We start from the raw sequence: 14,756 nt of genomic DNA, 5'->3' as shown, positions 1-14,756 counted from the left end.
GCTGAAGCTGCCAAACCCGATTTTCCGGTGGCTGCCCAAGGCTGGCTAAAGCAGGAAGCCCTCCTCCTGGCATGGACCCCTCAGGCTACCGTTCTCCTCCCCCTCACCTGATTCCCTGCCTGGGCTGTGCTCTCGCCACCTGTGCCAGCTGTCCCAGTGTGCCACCACTTCCCCTCCACCTGCTTACCATCTCCCCTGGGCTGCTTCCCCGAGCACCAGAAGGTGTGGGCCAGGGCTACCCCTCTCTGGGCTTCAGTCTTCCGGTCTCCAGATGGAGAACAGCGGCCTTCCCACAGAGCAACTCAGGGGGAGGGGTCTAAAACTAGATGTGAATAGCAGAGGGACCCTCGTTGGCTTGGTGGGTTGGTGTGGGGTTGGGAGCACAGCTAGCGTGTGAGGAGGAAGCGCTGTTTGTGGAACTCTCTAGGTAGAATTTCTGAAATGAAGGGTGCAAGGTAAGAGGTGTGTGTGTGTGTGTGTGTGTGTGTGTGTGTGTGTGTGTGTGTGTGTGTGTGCTCCCTCTGGATTCCTGATGTTATCTAGCCTATGGGAGATATCTGGAAGGGAAGAAAGAGATAGACATCATCCTTCAAGCTTCCAGGTTCCCAGTGTTCTGTCTCCCGTTGAGGAAGACCTCTGTTGTCTTCACCTGTCTCTTCTCCAGAACTAGCACATCCCCTCAACACAGTGAGCACTACTGAGTCCGAGCTGCAGACCGAGAGGCAGGGGCACCTGAGGAGTTGCAGATCAGCCAGGGCAATTCACCTAACCCAGGCCCCTGCTGAAAGCGGTTGCCCCACAGCTCAAGCCCCCTCCTTTAGTGTGGGAACCATCCCTGTGTTCTCAGCCACCAAAGAACTCTGGTGAGGTGAAAGAGAGTGAGTTGCACCCAATCATCCAGGGGCGCCATCTAAACTGAAAGAGTGGGTACCTCTGGCTGTGGCTTCCTCTGAGAGCCCGGAGTGGGAGGAGAATTGGGAACCTGGAGGAGGAGGGGAAATGGAGGAGAAGTCATTGCAGACAGAGCTAAAAATAGCTAGAAGAGATGATGTCATCGAGTTCCCTCTGCTTATCACCCCCCTCATCATACACATACATAGAAACACATACACACATTCAAAGACACAGATACACAGAGACATAAGCAAAGGCATGTATACTCGCCCTGCACACAGTGATACTGGGGAGGGAGGCATTTGGGCCTCAGGGCTGCGAGGGCAGGGAAGTCTGGTGAGTGTGTCCATGTGTGTGCCTGAGTTTGCATGAGTATGATTGCCTGAGTCTATGTTTATATGCTTGTGTTCTTGTGTGGGGGTGTATGTATGTTTGTGTCTGTGTATGGGCATGCCTCCTGCGAGGGTGGGTGAGTATCTATTGCATTCTTGCTGGTGCTGGTCTCTGTTCATAGCATGTGCCTGAATGCATGCGTCTGCTAATTACGTTGTAGATAGGTGAATCCACTTACATTTACATGTCTACGTTTGTTGGTGGACTATGTCATGTATTTGTATGTACAGATTCTTTATGGGCCTTGGACCCTAGTCCAGCCACCTTCTAGGTGCAATTAAAGTCCAGCAGCTTATTTCCATACCTCGGAGCCCAGCATTCTCTGGATCCAGTGTAACTGTGAATTATCTGCCCTAGTCCTCTCCCACAGGATCTCATGCTCTGGCAGGCTTATAGTAGATGTACTTAACTCATTTTCCTCTTGGAAGAGGAAAATGATGTTAGCCAGACTCCTTAAACCCCAGAGGACAGGCCACAAAAGTTCTTAGGGATTACTCCCACCCCCCAATCCTCACACTAGCCCATGTACAAATCAACTCATTAGAAACAAAGACACTCACAATGTTACTACCACTAGACACAACCCCACAGAAACACAACCAAAGGAAACCTAGTTAAACCCTATGACACATGGGCACGCACTCAGAAATCCAAATGGAAAATCCCCAGGCCAGACAGCGCGCAACACCCTCCCCTGTTCCTGGGCTCAAACTCAGTCTTGCCCCACCCCCAGTGCCCCAGCTCAGCTGGCAGTCCTGGAAACCGCTGACCTCAGAGGATGGCTGGGGGCTGAAGGTGACATGTCCTCCTCCTACACCAGCCATTCTGAGCCCCTCCCTCCTCCAGGCTGCCCCCTCCCGCTCCTGACCTTCATTTTCAGTTGAGCTGATGCGGCTTTGGTTTGCCTCCTGGACTCTCAGGGCTGAGAGCAGAAGCACATTCAGTCACAAAGGCATATCTGGTCACATGTGCCTTAATGCGCGCATTCTCCTGTCACACATAGGAGCAGCCACACATACATACTAACAAGCACCGGCGTACCTCATACTAGAGCATTCGTGGGGTTCTGTCTTTCGTCCAGTCTCCCTCTTATCTGTGCCTTCTTGTTCTTTCCAAGATGCCTTGTGCCCATGGGAGTGTAAGGCAGGAGAGCCCCTTACCTCACAGGGCAGATCAAAATGCTGAGAACAAAGATGGGTTTGTCTGGCTGACCTTGTCCCGCCCCTCCACTGTCTAACTGTGGTTCACGTGTGCTGTCCCTAAAGTTCATCCCTAAGAGTATCCAGCCGCAACCCTACCCTCATGTCCTGCATAGTTGGAACACTTCAGAATGGGGTAAGACTGCTTAAGCAGACTGTATTTGTTGTTCCCCACTGACAGCCCTTTGGAGGAGCAGGTCCAGTGCAAGACAAGCTTCTGGGCATTTCTAAAGGATTAGAAAGCCCCCAGGTTGACAGAGGTGTCTGAGAACTGGAGAGAGAAAAGAGAAAGAAGATTTTTTAAAAAGTGTTTGTGGAGGCTAGAGGCTGGGGGAAAGAACTCAGTGAAGTCTTAGTCCCATTAGCTCCTGAGGTTGATCCCAGAATTCAGGTGGTACATGCTGATAATCCCAGCACTGGGGAGGCAGAGAGACACATGGATGCCTCCTGTCGGATGGTCAGCCAGCCTAGCCTACTTGACAAATTCCAGGCTGGTGAGAGGCCCTGTCTCCAGAAAATGTGCATGACATCCAAGGTTGTCCTTTGGCCTACACTGCATGCATACACACCATGTATGCATGTGTACATGCTCGCACACAAAGAAAACAGGCATGTGTCAAAACCCCACAGCTCTCCCATCACCTTCAAGCCCTCCACTTCAGTCTTGCCATTTTTCATTAAGACTCTCAGCATTTGGTGATATGTGCCCTTAAGCCCCCACCATACCCCTTGGGATAGAATTTCACAAATTGTCCCTTAGAGCACATAAACAGAACAGGAGAATACTTTACTTTTCAAATCCCCACCCCAAGTCACAGATTCCCCAGCCCATACTCCCTCACTAACCTTGTGGTGAGAGGATCCACACACTGGTGGTAGTATTGTTGCTGTCACTGATGTTTGTGGTCATAGTGGCAAGGTTGGTGGCAGCTGGGGCTCGGGGTTTCTGCCGGTATGTTCTGCGGCTACACTTGAACATCCTGGGACACCGGCTCCGGGGCCCACCTATACCTGGCCTTGGGTAAGGAGAACTCATGCCCCGAGGCCGAGGGGCACGGACAAGCTGTGGGGGCCCCATGACTTCAAAGAGCTTCTGAGGGGTTCTGCTGGCTAGGACAACTGAGATCTCTATGACATAAGGAGCCCACCTAAGGGTGGTACTCTTTGTTACAGCTTTGGCCCAGCCTCCACCCAGACAGAGATCAGACTTCCTCACAATCCTCTTCATGGAGTCTAGCCCGAGAGCCAGAGCCAGACAACCACAGTTTGGTTCCTTGGGGAAATGAACTCTGGTGGGGGGTGAGGGGGAAATCACTTGGTTATTTTTATTCATCCACATTAACAATACTAACAGTATTTATTGAGCACTTACTGTGTGCCAGACACTAAACTTAGTACTTCACAAACATGATTTCATTGAATCCCACCACAGCCCTATTGAGGAGATTTTTTATTAATTTCTTATTTATAGAAGTTAATTCTCACTTTTCCCATTAGTTGGAGGTTTACAAAGTCATCATAAACACTGACTTAACAAATACTGAAGCTGCATCATATAACTGTCTAAATCAAGGTTAGCTAACAAAGCTGAGTATGGTGGTACTCACCTTTAATCCTCTGAGTGTGAGACCAGTCTGGTCTACAGTTAGGGCTACACGGAGAAACCCTGTTTCAAAAACAAAAAGAGGGGGCCGAGTATCCAACACATACATAGCCTCTAAAGTAGACCACAACTTTCTTGGATTTTCTAGGAATACTAGATAATAGTTCTTCAGCAGCACTATTAATGATATAATCATCATCAACAACAACACACACAAAAAAAAACAAGACTAAAACGTTTGAATAAAAATTATTGGTAGTAATTGGACTGCTGGGCAAGCATTGGCTTGTAAGAGCTGAAACATATTGCTGAGGGCAGAGAGTCGGTCCTGTTTAACACACCTGAGCTGGAAATGTGTGTTAGGCACTCAGAACTTTTTGCCCCTGTAAATAATTGCGAAAGTGACACAAGACTTGGTCTTGTAGTTACAGATGAATGTGGTGACTAGGTGAATTCACAGATATGGAATCTGAATAACGAAGATTGGCTGTATAAGGAAACCACCTTAGTGAGGTGTAGTCATAGAATGTAAAGGCAGTTGGGGGTTCACATCCGATAACTGCCAAGATCCAAAGCCCAGAGCATTCACCTTTTGTTATTCTCTGCTCATTTATTTGTTTATTCAGGATATTCAATAACAACCAGGGGACATGGAAGAATGTGAACTACCAGAGTTCTTCCTGAGATGAAAAAGAAAGTCCCATTGAAAAAGAGGTAAGAGATGCGAACCCTGGCTTCACCCATTCTTGTAGGAAGCAGACAGCAAAGTTAGTGTCTACTCTGCCTGCGGTAAGGTGAGGAACTTTGGGTTTGCCCAATTCTCCACCCTTTAACCTGACTCTCTCTCTTTTATCACCTCCTTGTACCTTCAGTCCTTCAGGAACTTCAGGTTCCAGATTGTGGGGCCTCACCATCCCCCACTTTGTTCTCTTTAACTTTTAGCCTCTGTACCTATGAGCCCTCTGCCCTTACTCATGCTCTGGGCCAAAGCCTCCTCCCTGGCTCTATATGGAAGTCCTATCTGCCTCCTTAGAGACTCCATTAATGTTTAAGATAGGCTAACAGGAAGAGTTCTGGCTCTATCTCTCACAAATTATGTGATCCTAACAAGTAGTTAAGATTTCTGGGCTTCTGTTTTCCCCCCATATTTAAAAAAGGGATTAAAAAGAAAGTGTAGCCGGGTGGTGGTGGCGCATGCCTGTAATCCCAGCACTCGGGAGGCAGAGGCAGGTGGATCTCTGTGAGTTCGAGGCCAGCCTCTACAGAGCTAGTCCAGGACAGCCTCCAAAGCTACAGAGAAACCCTGTCATAAAACAAAACAACAACAACAACAACAACAAAAAACCCAAACAAACAAAAAAAAAGAAAGTCTAAAATGTGTGTGGCAGCCTAGACCTATATAATCCTAGCACGTGGGAGATAAAGGCCAAGAGGATCAGGAGGAGTTCAAGGTCATCTTTAGCTTTACAGTGGCCAGGCTGGACTACTTGGGTCATACAACAAAAAAAAAAAGCAAACCAACCAAATACACAGACAAAACCAACCTAGAATAAACAAACAAAAAAGAAAGTCTATTTCATAGGATTGTTGTGCAGAAAAAAAACAAAACACTTTGCACATTAAAGCCATGTTTTATTAATATAGTCTGGTATAGTTCTGGCTGGCCTGGAACTCACAGAAATCCACATGCCTTTGTCTTCTGAGTGCTAGGATAACAGGCATGACCCACCAAGCTCAGCCCATTTGTTTAAATTTTGAGATAGGATCTCACTATCTTTTGCCCAGAAGGGTTTTAAACCATAGGATCAAATGATCCTCTTGCTTCAACCTCCAGAGTAGCTGGTAATACAAGTTTATTATCTGCAATATTATTATCCCCTTCTCTCTGTCTCTACGGCTGCCCCTTTCCTCACAAACATAAAAAATCTACTTCCAGGCTGCAGAGATGACTTAGCAGTCAAGAATGCTTACTACTTTTGCAGAAGACCCTTTAGTTCCCAGTACCCACACTGGGTAGATCCAACCATCTATAACCTAAGGTTGTTTTCTTCTGGCCTTTGCAGGCATCACGCATGTGTTCACACACACACACACACACACACACACACACACACACACACACACACACATCCACCACCTAAACCCATCCCACAGTTCCTATAGCAGTGCTCTTCGCTCTGACCTCTTGTGCTCCTTGCTCTGCACCACAGAGCAGGGAGAAAAACCCCATAACTATTCTCTTACACAGACTAGGAAACAAAGACTGTAAAACAAATCTGAGAAATGGCCAAATAGCAGGATGGGGTGGGTCTGCCTGTAACCCTAGTTCTAAGGAGGCTGAGTCAGGAGGAATTCAAGTTAGCTGGGTGTGGTGGATCACACCTGCAATCATAGCACTTCGAAGGCTGAGACCGGAAGACTGCCTCAAGTTTGAGGCCAGTCTGGTCTATAGAGTGAGACTTCTCAAAATAAGTAAAGCCAGACTTGGTGGCTCATACCTATGATCCCAGCACTCTGGAGGCAAAAGCACACAGGTTTCTGAGTTCAAAGCCAGCTTGGTCCACACCAGGAGCTCTGGGACAGCCAGGGTTATATAGACCCTGTCATAAAAATTGAAAAATAAATAAATAAGGGCTGGAGAAATAGCTTAGTGATTAAGAGCACTTGCTGATCTTCCAGAAGACCCAGATATGATTCCCAGCACTACATGGGGATTCATAACTGTCTATAATTCCAGTTCTAGGAGATCTAAAGCGTTTTTCTAGCCTCTGCACATGGTACAGAGATGTACATACACATAAAACACTCAAGCATATTAAGTAAAATTTAAATAAAAAAATTAAGCTGGGGAGCAGTGGTACATGTCTTTAAAGCCAGCACTTGGGAAGCAGAAGCAGGAGAAACTCTGAGTTCAAGGCCAGCCTGGTCTATAGGACCACTTCCATGACAGCCAATCAATGGAGAGAAATCCTGTCTCGGAAAAAAAAAAAAAAATCGAAAATAAATAAATTAATAAATAAAATTGTCAGTGTAAGTGACTCACATCTTTAATCCCAGCACTTGGGAGGCAGAGACAGGCGGATTCTCTGAGTTCGAGGCCAGCCTGGTCTCCAAAGCAAGTTCCAGGAAAGGTGCAAAGCTACACAGAGAAACCCTGTCTCCAAAAAACCAAAAAACAACAACCAAAGAAACCCAAAAAAACCAAAACCAAAACCAAACAAATACAAACAAACAGTTAAGTTCCCAGGCCCCGTAGCTATGAAATGACAGACCCAGAATCTGAGCACCTATAATATCTGAACAACTGGAGAGCAAGAACTTGTGAAGACTCTCACTGAGGATAGTGGCGTGAGAAATCAGAGAGGGAGCCCCGGAAAGAACGGGTTACAGAACCTTGGCGTGAGACTGTCTCCTTTGTTGGCACACAGTGCCACCTGCTGGCAGAATGGCCAGGGCTGTGCACAAAGGTCCAGAACATGGAGAGCGGGAGAAAGAAGAGAAAAAGATGAGGGGCAAAAAGATGAAGGGAGGGGGCTGAAGAGATGACTTAGAGGTCCTTAACTGCAAAGGACCCTGGTTGGATTTCCAGCACCCACAGGGTGGTTCAAAGCCACTATAACTGCAGTTCCAGGGGATTTGATGGCCTCCACTGACCTGTAAGAGAACCAGGCTCACATATCAGGAATGCAAGCAAAAGGATATTAAAAAAAAAAAAAAAAAAAGAAGGAGGAGAAGGATGGGGAGCTTGAGGGTTTGTTTTTTTTTTTAAGATTTATTTATTATTATTATGTATATAGAAGAGGATGCCATCTCATTACAGATGGCTGTGAGCCACCATGTGGTTGCTGGGAATTGAACTCAGGACCTCTGGAAGAGCAGAGGGTGCTCTTAACCTCTGAGCCATCTCTCCAGCCTGAGCTTGAGGTTTTATGGAGAGAAAAGGACCATTTCCTGTTCTGAGAAAAGAACAGAAGTTGTCAGACGGACCATTTCCTTGAAAGTGTGTGTGTGTGTGTGTGTGTGTGTGTGTGTGTGTGTGTGTAAGAGAGAGAGAGAGAGAGAGAGAGAGAATGAGAGAGAGAGAGAATGTTTATGTGCATATGTGTATGAGTTACGCATATGCATGTATGTGTGCTCCAATAAATGTGTATGTACGTGTGTGTTCTCTGGTGTGTGCATGTACTTGTGTGTGTGTGTGTGTGTATTTGCACATTCAGAAGTATCAGTAGTCCATGTTATTATATATGTGAGTTTTGTGTGTAAACATATGGATGGCAACTGAGCAGATGTGGGTGCTAGTGAACACACAGATTCGAGGGAAGAATCATATACTGTTGTGAGCAGGGCACACAGAAGTTCTGGAAAGGTACTGCCTCCCTGACTCAGCTGGAGAGATAGAGCCTATAGGTGACATTTCCAAGTGGAGATTTACTTACTGCTTTTGGTATTGGGAACCTATCTCCAGGCAGTAGGGGGCAGCAGGGGCAAAGGAGGTTGATCAGCCATGGGTGGGGCCAGAAGGCAGGCGGGCGGGCAGCAGGAGGCTTTTAAAGCACCTGCCCCACCTGTAGGTGAGCAGTGCTGTGCTGGGACTAGGCAGTCCCTCATCTTTCTGCCAGTACACCAAGTGACAGCTTCCTGGAGCCGTTCTGTTTCTTCAGGAGCGCAGTAGATCCTGTTCGGAACCTATTACCAAGAGCCCTGAGCAGGTGATGGCATAGGGCCGAGATTAACCTATGAATGGACCAATCTGGAAACAGGTTTGGTGTGCTGGAAAAAGCCAGTGGGAAGGTACTAAAAGAGTCTAAGATTGGTCTATGAAGAAGATCAGGAAAGACAGGTATCGGAAAAAGGAATTGAGAGTCCTACAGTGTGGGAGTCGGCTTGTAATACCTGTGTGAGAATCTGGGGATGTCAGGATCAGGGAATTAAGTTCTGATAACAGTATCTGGGTAGTATAGGTGGGCATAGTGTTAGGATGGGAACTAGGAATAGTTCTGAGATATCAGAGTCTAGACACAGGGTCAGAAATTTGTGAGAAATCACAGGATGTTAGACTCTGGTATGCCAGGGTCCAAAAAGCAGGGCCAGCCCAGGGCAGGTGGGACATAAGGCCCTGATTTGTACATGTCTGTCTCCCAGGACCCACCATGCAGTGCTTCAAGTTCATTAAGGTCATGATGTTCCTCTTCAATCTAATCATCTTTGTAAGTATGGCAATTGTGGGCTTTGGGGGGTTCCCTACAAAAGCAAGTCACAATCTGAACATAGCCCAAGCTGGGGAATAGGAGACTATGTACCCAGACTCTGCCCTACAAATTCTCCTTAATGAATAGGAAGTGAGGGTCTTCCCAAATGCTGATTTCTAACCCCACTAATAGCCTGGCTGCCACATGGGAGTTTGGGTGAAGATGGGAAGGTTAGGGTGGAGATGCTTAAGGCTCTCACCTCCCTTCCGGGAAGGATCAGTGTAGGTCGGGATAGGCTAGCAGGAGTGATTCCACTTTCTCTGTAGGCATTCAAGGTTCAGAGAGGAAGGGTCTGCTTAAGTTTATAGTGCAAAAGTGACTCCCATGAATGGAGAAGTTGAAAGGAGAGCGGGTTCAGACCTCTTAGAGCTGACTCTAGCAACCCTTATGTATTCAATCAACATTTATTGACTAGGCTGACATTTAAGGGACTGGGATTGTTGCTCAGTGGTACAGCATTTGCTTAGCATGCATGAGGCCACAAACAAAAAGGAAAATATATTCGTTGACTAACACTCTATGCTATGTGCTAGGGTAGAAGGCAAGCAAGGCCATTTACTGCCCTTGAGGATCTAGGGACCGGTAAACCAAACAGGCTGATAATTGTCAAACAGGCTGATAATTGCTATATTACACTGATAATTGCAAAGTGGTACTTTCAGATTTACCACCCAGGCTAAGGGAGTCCCTGGAGGAGGCTGAATCTAGCCCAGTAGGAAAATACTTCCTGGAGGAAGTAGCTGAAGCTGGACATTTGCATTGGGTGGGTGGGGGCTGTAAAGTGCGTAGGAAGGCCCAGAGGTAATGAAATTTGATATTGTTTAGAAAACCAGGAACAGATTATATAGGGCTTGTGTGAGAAGCTGAGAGCCAGGAGGCCCAAGCCCTGGAGACAGTGGCAGAGATCAGAAGAAAGAGACAGTAAATAAAGGGGTTCATTGCGGAGGGGTGCTAGAACAGACAAAGAAGATGTCTTAGAAATAGCTTGAGCAACACAGGGAGAAGGAAGGGTCATCCCCCAGGCTTCTGTGTACTCAGTGGAGGTGCACGGATATTTGAAAGTCATGTGCCTGCTAGCAGCCAATGGAGTTATAGGGCTGAGTGGAACCCTGGCAACAATAAAGGAAAGTCTATCTTTCACCCCTCCCCAACCTCCGGGAATATTTTAGAGCCCCTGATCTCAAAAAAAGTGAGTTTTTGGAAGCTAGAAATATTAGAGATGGGCAGAAAAATAGCCACCGTGAAGGAGACATGGGGCAGTAGTAGAAAATGTGAGGAAACAGTGGTCAGCCGCCAGTGCCGCCGGAGGAGAGTGAGTGAAAGGAGAGAAAGCAGAGACATGAAGTGTGCACCAGTTTAAAGAAACTGGGCAAAGGAGCTGGGCGGTGGTGGTGCACACCTTTAATCTCAGCCCTCAGAAGGCAGAGGCAGGAGGATCTCTATGAGTTCAAGGCCAGCCTGGTCCACAGAGTGAGTTCTAGGACAGCCAGGGCTACAGAGAAACCCTGTCTCAAAAAGCTAAAAAGAAAAGAAGGAAGGAAGGAAGAGAGAAAGAAAGAAAGAAAAAGAGAAATTGGGCAAAGAGTAGATAGTCTCTGACTCCAGTGTGGTCTGTACCTTGGACTTCCTTTGGCTGCCTTGAATTAGATTTTATTCATATAACTGAAGGAAGTACCAAGATTTCAACAATTGGGAGAGCCACGACTCTGGCCTGAAAGGGTTAAAGGCAAATCCAGTTTGGTTTCTGTTCTCTGTTGCCCAGGCCTTGCCAGACTGGGCAGAACAAGGTAGGAAAGCCAGGCTCCTTGAAATTTGACCCTGTAGGCTAGGAGCCCAGCTCTCTTGTCCTTAAGCAAACATCCTGGGATACAGCCACAATATATATCTCTTTACCCTCACCCCAGACTCGGTTCCTTAGCTGGACATGGGGAGCTGGGCACAAATCAGTGTCCAGTGCTGATCCACCGAAGCCCTGGGGTCAGCAAAGAGTTTGCTAGGAGCTGTGGGACCAGAGCCTCCACTGAACCCCCTCAGAGCCTCAAGATCACCTCTGAAACCTTAGGTTCAATCAGTTTCTTGAAGAGGAGAAGCTGCAGTTGGGTTCAACCTCTGTTTTCTCAGTTTCTACTTGTCAGGCAGTGGTCTAAGTGAAAAAAGAAGTGAGTCTGGCAGCTGATTCCACCCTGAAGAGAAATCAAATAGGGCCTTTGGGTAGATGAACCTCTCAACCTCCGCCCGTTTCAAGGTTTCAAGCAGGTGGAAGCCTCACCCTGCTGTTACTATAGTGACTGTTGAGCCAGCTCAACACTACCACCCGCCTGCTTCCATGTACCAGAAACAGAGTTATTGTAGGCACCCACAGCCCAAGTATGAGTGACTAGACCTGTTTTCATTCCTATACGGCAGGACCCTGACTACAGAAAAGGGAAAGTTTTGGGCCTCTTCCCAGCCTGTGGATATTTCTAGAACCCCTGGTCTCATTTTTATCTTCCCAGGTGAACAGACTGGTGAATTTATGTGTCCCAGTTCCCATCTTTCTGGTACTAGTTAATGTTTCCCTCCACACACAATAGGTAGTTAGATTCCCTAGTCAAGGGAAAGTTTCCAGACTTGACGGTGAAAAAGGGAACCATTACTAGCACTGTCTCAAAGACTGACTTCTTCCCCCAGCTGTGTGGTGCGGCCCTGTTGGCTGTGGGAATCTGGGTGTCCGTCGATGGGACATCCTTCCTGAAGATCTTTGGGCCACTGTCATCAAGTGCCATGCAGTTCGTCAACGTGGGCTACTTCCTCATCGCGGCTGGTGCTGTCCTCTTTGTCCTTGGTTTCCTGGGCTGCTACGGTGCTCACTCTGAGAGCAAGTGTGCGCTCATGATGGTGTGTCATACCCAGCCCCCCAACCACAACCAAGGGTTCCTTCATCCCTGACACCAGCCTCTGGGGATTCTGGGAGCCTCACCATGGGGATCTCCTGCCTCTTTCATGGGGTGGGTAGGGCAAGGAAGGCGCATCTCCCTAAAGTGTACTTCCTTGTCTCCCCCCAGTTCTTTGTCATCCTCCTCATCCTCTTCATCGCTGAGCTTGCAGCAGCTGTGGTTGCTTTGGTGTATACCACAATGGTGAGGCACGGGGATGGGGCAAGGGAGAACAACTAACCAAAGCCCCAAGAAGTGGGTGGTGCCCTGTGAATGGCTTCTTCCCCCACCAGTCTCTTAACATTGGCCCGACCCATCCAGGCAGAACAATTCCTGACCTTGCTGGTGGTGCCTGCCATCAAGAAAGACTATGGTTCCCAGACTGAATTCACCCAAGTGTGGAACTCTACCATGGACGGGGTAAGGTGGGCTGGGAGGATTTGGGAGTGGAGAGGAAAACAACAGACCTCGGGCCCGTCAATCACCAATCCTATTTTGTCTGCAGCTGAAGTGCTGTGGTTTCAACAACTATACAGATTTTAACGGCTCACATTTCGTCGAAGAGAATAAGGTCTTTCCTTCTTACTGTTGTGGCAAGCCGAGCAATAGCACCGAGGGGCCGTGTACCGAGGAGAAGGCCAGAGAAACACACGTACAGGTATGGGCTGACGTGGAAGGGTGGGGTTACTTTTTTTTATTTTTCAAGACAGGGTTTCTCTGGGTGGCCCTGGCTATCCTGAAACTCTCTCTGTAGACCAGGATGGCCTTGAACTCAAGAGGTCCACCTGCCTCTGCCTCCTGAGTGCTGGGATTAAAGGCGTGCACCACCACTGCCTGGCATGGAAGGGATTGTTTTAATGGCCTTACAGTAAAAGTAAATGGGTCAGAGGTAGGGCAGTCAGCTATAAATACTTTCTCCCCTCCCCCAAGGGTTGTTTCAAACAGCTTCTGCATGACATCAGAACCAATGCGGTCACTGTGGGTGGTGTGGCAGTTGGAATTGCGGCCCTGGAGGTAAGTCAGAGAGGAGACTGGACCTGGGTATCATCAGTCTCCACTAGACCTGTACAGATTAGCCCATCTCAGAGGCTTCTCTAGAGAAGGAGGATTTCTTGTGTTTTCATTCTGGAGCTGAGGACTGAACCCAGAGGCCTATGGATGCCAAGCATGTCCTCTACCATGGAGAAAGCACTGTTTCATGTAGGCTATTCAGGGTGGGCAGGAAGCCAATCCTTGATCTCAGTCATGGCCTTTCATGTCTCGCTGTTCCTCCCCACCAGCTGGCTGCCATGATTGTATCCATGTATCTGTACTGCAATCTGAAATAAGACTGCTTCTACCTCCCCACTTGCTACCATGTGGAAACCAGGAAGAGGCACTTGGCGCAGCTAGGCAGCGGTGACCCAGGTGGAGATGAAATCTAACAACGTCATTTGGGCTGGAGTGGATTTGCCTTTGCTGCTCTGGACTTTGGGCTAAATAGGGACCACCTCTTCCCGGCTGTGTGTCTGTCTTGTCCTTCTACTGGTGGGGCTGGGGAAACATCTGTTTCAGAGTCTCTGAAGCAGCCATTTCGGCCCGTGTCATTAGTCTTTTCTTCAACCCTTGACACTCCCTTAATATAAAAGTGGCTCCTGAGGATCCCAGCACTCGACTGGTGGATGAAGGCACTTATAGCCTGGGCATATTCAAGTCCAGCAAGGTCATAGAATGGATATGTAGAAGGCATTTTGGAACCTATAAACCAATGAAAACATTTCTATTTGGACTGTGTATACTTGGAGAGATGGGTCCAGCTTGCCTAAATTGCACTGCTTTTTGCTGGAGACTCAGCAGGGTGGATGTGAGGTAGGTGTTTGGGCTTCAGGTCTGGGAGGGAGAGTAAAAACGGGCAAGAGGGCACGGAGGAAGTGGGAGCTGGGTTGGTCTGCCTTATGTATCATGAGAGGACTTTGTCCTGAAAGTTCCCCCTCCTGGTGAAGGGCACTGGACTGGAAAGCTATGAAAGTAACAAGCTTGTGCCAAGTCAAGGAGGGGAGAACAGAATGACTGTCAGGGCTGTGGGGGTGGAGTCACTCTGGGCTCCAAGCAGCTCTCCAGGAACCTGAGAGTAGCTCTAAGCTATGTACCTACTTTAGAGAATGTTCAAATCTTTTCTTTGGTGTTGGCCTATGCACTGCTCTAAAGATCCACATCTTCTTGGGGGAGTTGATTTACACATTTTTATTGGAGGACAACAGGGGAGTGGGTCTCTCCCATCAATGGGAGCATTCACAGGTTCTTCAGCCAATCCAGACTTGTACCCCGAGGGTGGCTGGGCACACTGGGTATGTTCCCATCATCTTGAACGGGAACTGGGTAGTTGTAGGGTGTGGCCTGGTTGGTCATGGTGGCACATTTAGTGTATGGTCAAAAATCATAATTATAGCAAGGCTCCCTACACAATGACCATTAGCACTGGCTCCTTCACCCGAGGATCCTTTTCTTTTCTTTCTTTTTTTTT

The 14,756-nt window shown here is 47.8% G+C and overlaps 2 protein-coding genes across 6 annotated transcripts; one reads left to right on the top strand and one right to left on the bottom strand.

Moving 5' to 3' along the window:
• The first annotated feature begins 358 nt into the window (after positions 1 to 358).
• Positions 359 to 14,011, top strand: Tspan1 (tetraspanin 1). 5 transcript variants are annotated; one of them, XM_036178373.1, is made up of 9 exons: positions 359 to 455; positions 4,716 to 4,803; positions 9,232 to 9,296; positions 12,009 to 12,215; positions 12,383 to 12,457; positions 12,575 to 12,673; positions 12,759 to 12,911; positions 13,184 to 13,267; positions 13,534 to 14,011. In XM_036178373.1, the coding sequence occupies exons 3-9, from the start codon at positions 9,240 to 9,242 to the stop codon at positions 13,579 to 13,581; spliced, it is 723 nt and encodes a 240-aa protein (XP_036034266.1). In that variant the 5' UTR covers positions 359 to 455; positions 4,716 to 4,803; positions 9,232 to 9,239; the 3' UTR covers positions 13,582 to 14,011. The 5 variants fall into 5 exon arrangements, with proteins under 5 accessions (XP_036034266.1, XP_036034265.1, XP_036034269.1 ...); XM_036178372.1 differs by lacking the exon at positions 359 to 455 and adding an exon at positions 1,098 to 1,230; XM_036178375.1 differs by lacking the exon at positions 359 to 455 and adding an exon at positions 2,576 to 2,622.
• On the bottom strand, positions 2,714 to 3,564 carry P3r3urf (PIK3R3 upstream reading frame). The gene is made up of 2 exons (XM_036178378.1): positions 3,333 to 3,564; positions 2,714 to 2,757 (listed from the first exon to the last, which is right to left on the bottom strand). Exons 1-2 carry the CDS (start codon positions 3,562 to 3,564, stop codon positions 2,714 to 2,716), a joined length of 276 nt encoding a protein of 91 aa, XP_036034271.1.
• Positions 14,012 to 14,756: the final 745 nt, after the last annotated feature.

The sequence above is a fragment of the Onychomys torridus genome, chromosome 2 (genome assembly GCF_903995425.1).
Source record: "Onychomys torridus chromosome 2, mOncTor1.1, whole genome shotgun sequence".
Taxonomy (NCBI): Eukaryota; Metazoa; Chordata; class Mammalia; order Rodentia; family Cricetidae; genus Onychomys; species Onychomys torridus.
Note: the sequence above shows the minus strand (reverse complement) of the source record. Positions and strands in the feature narration are given on the sequence as shown.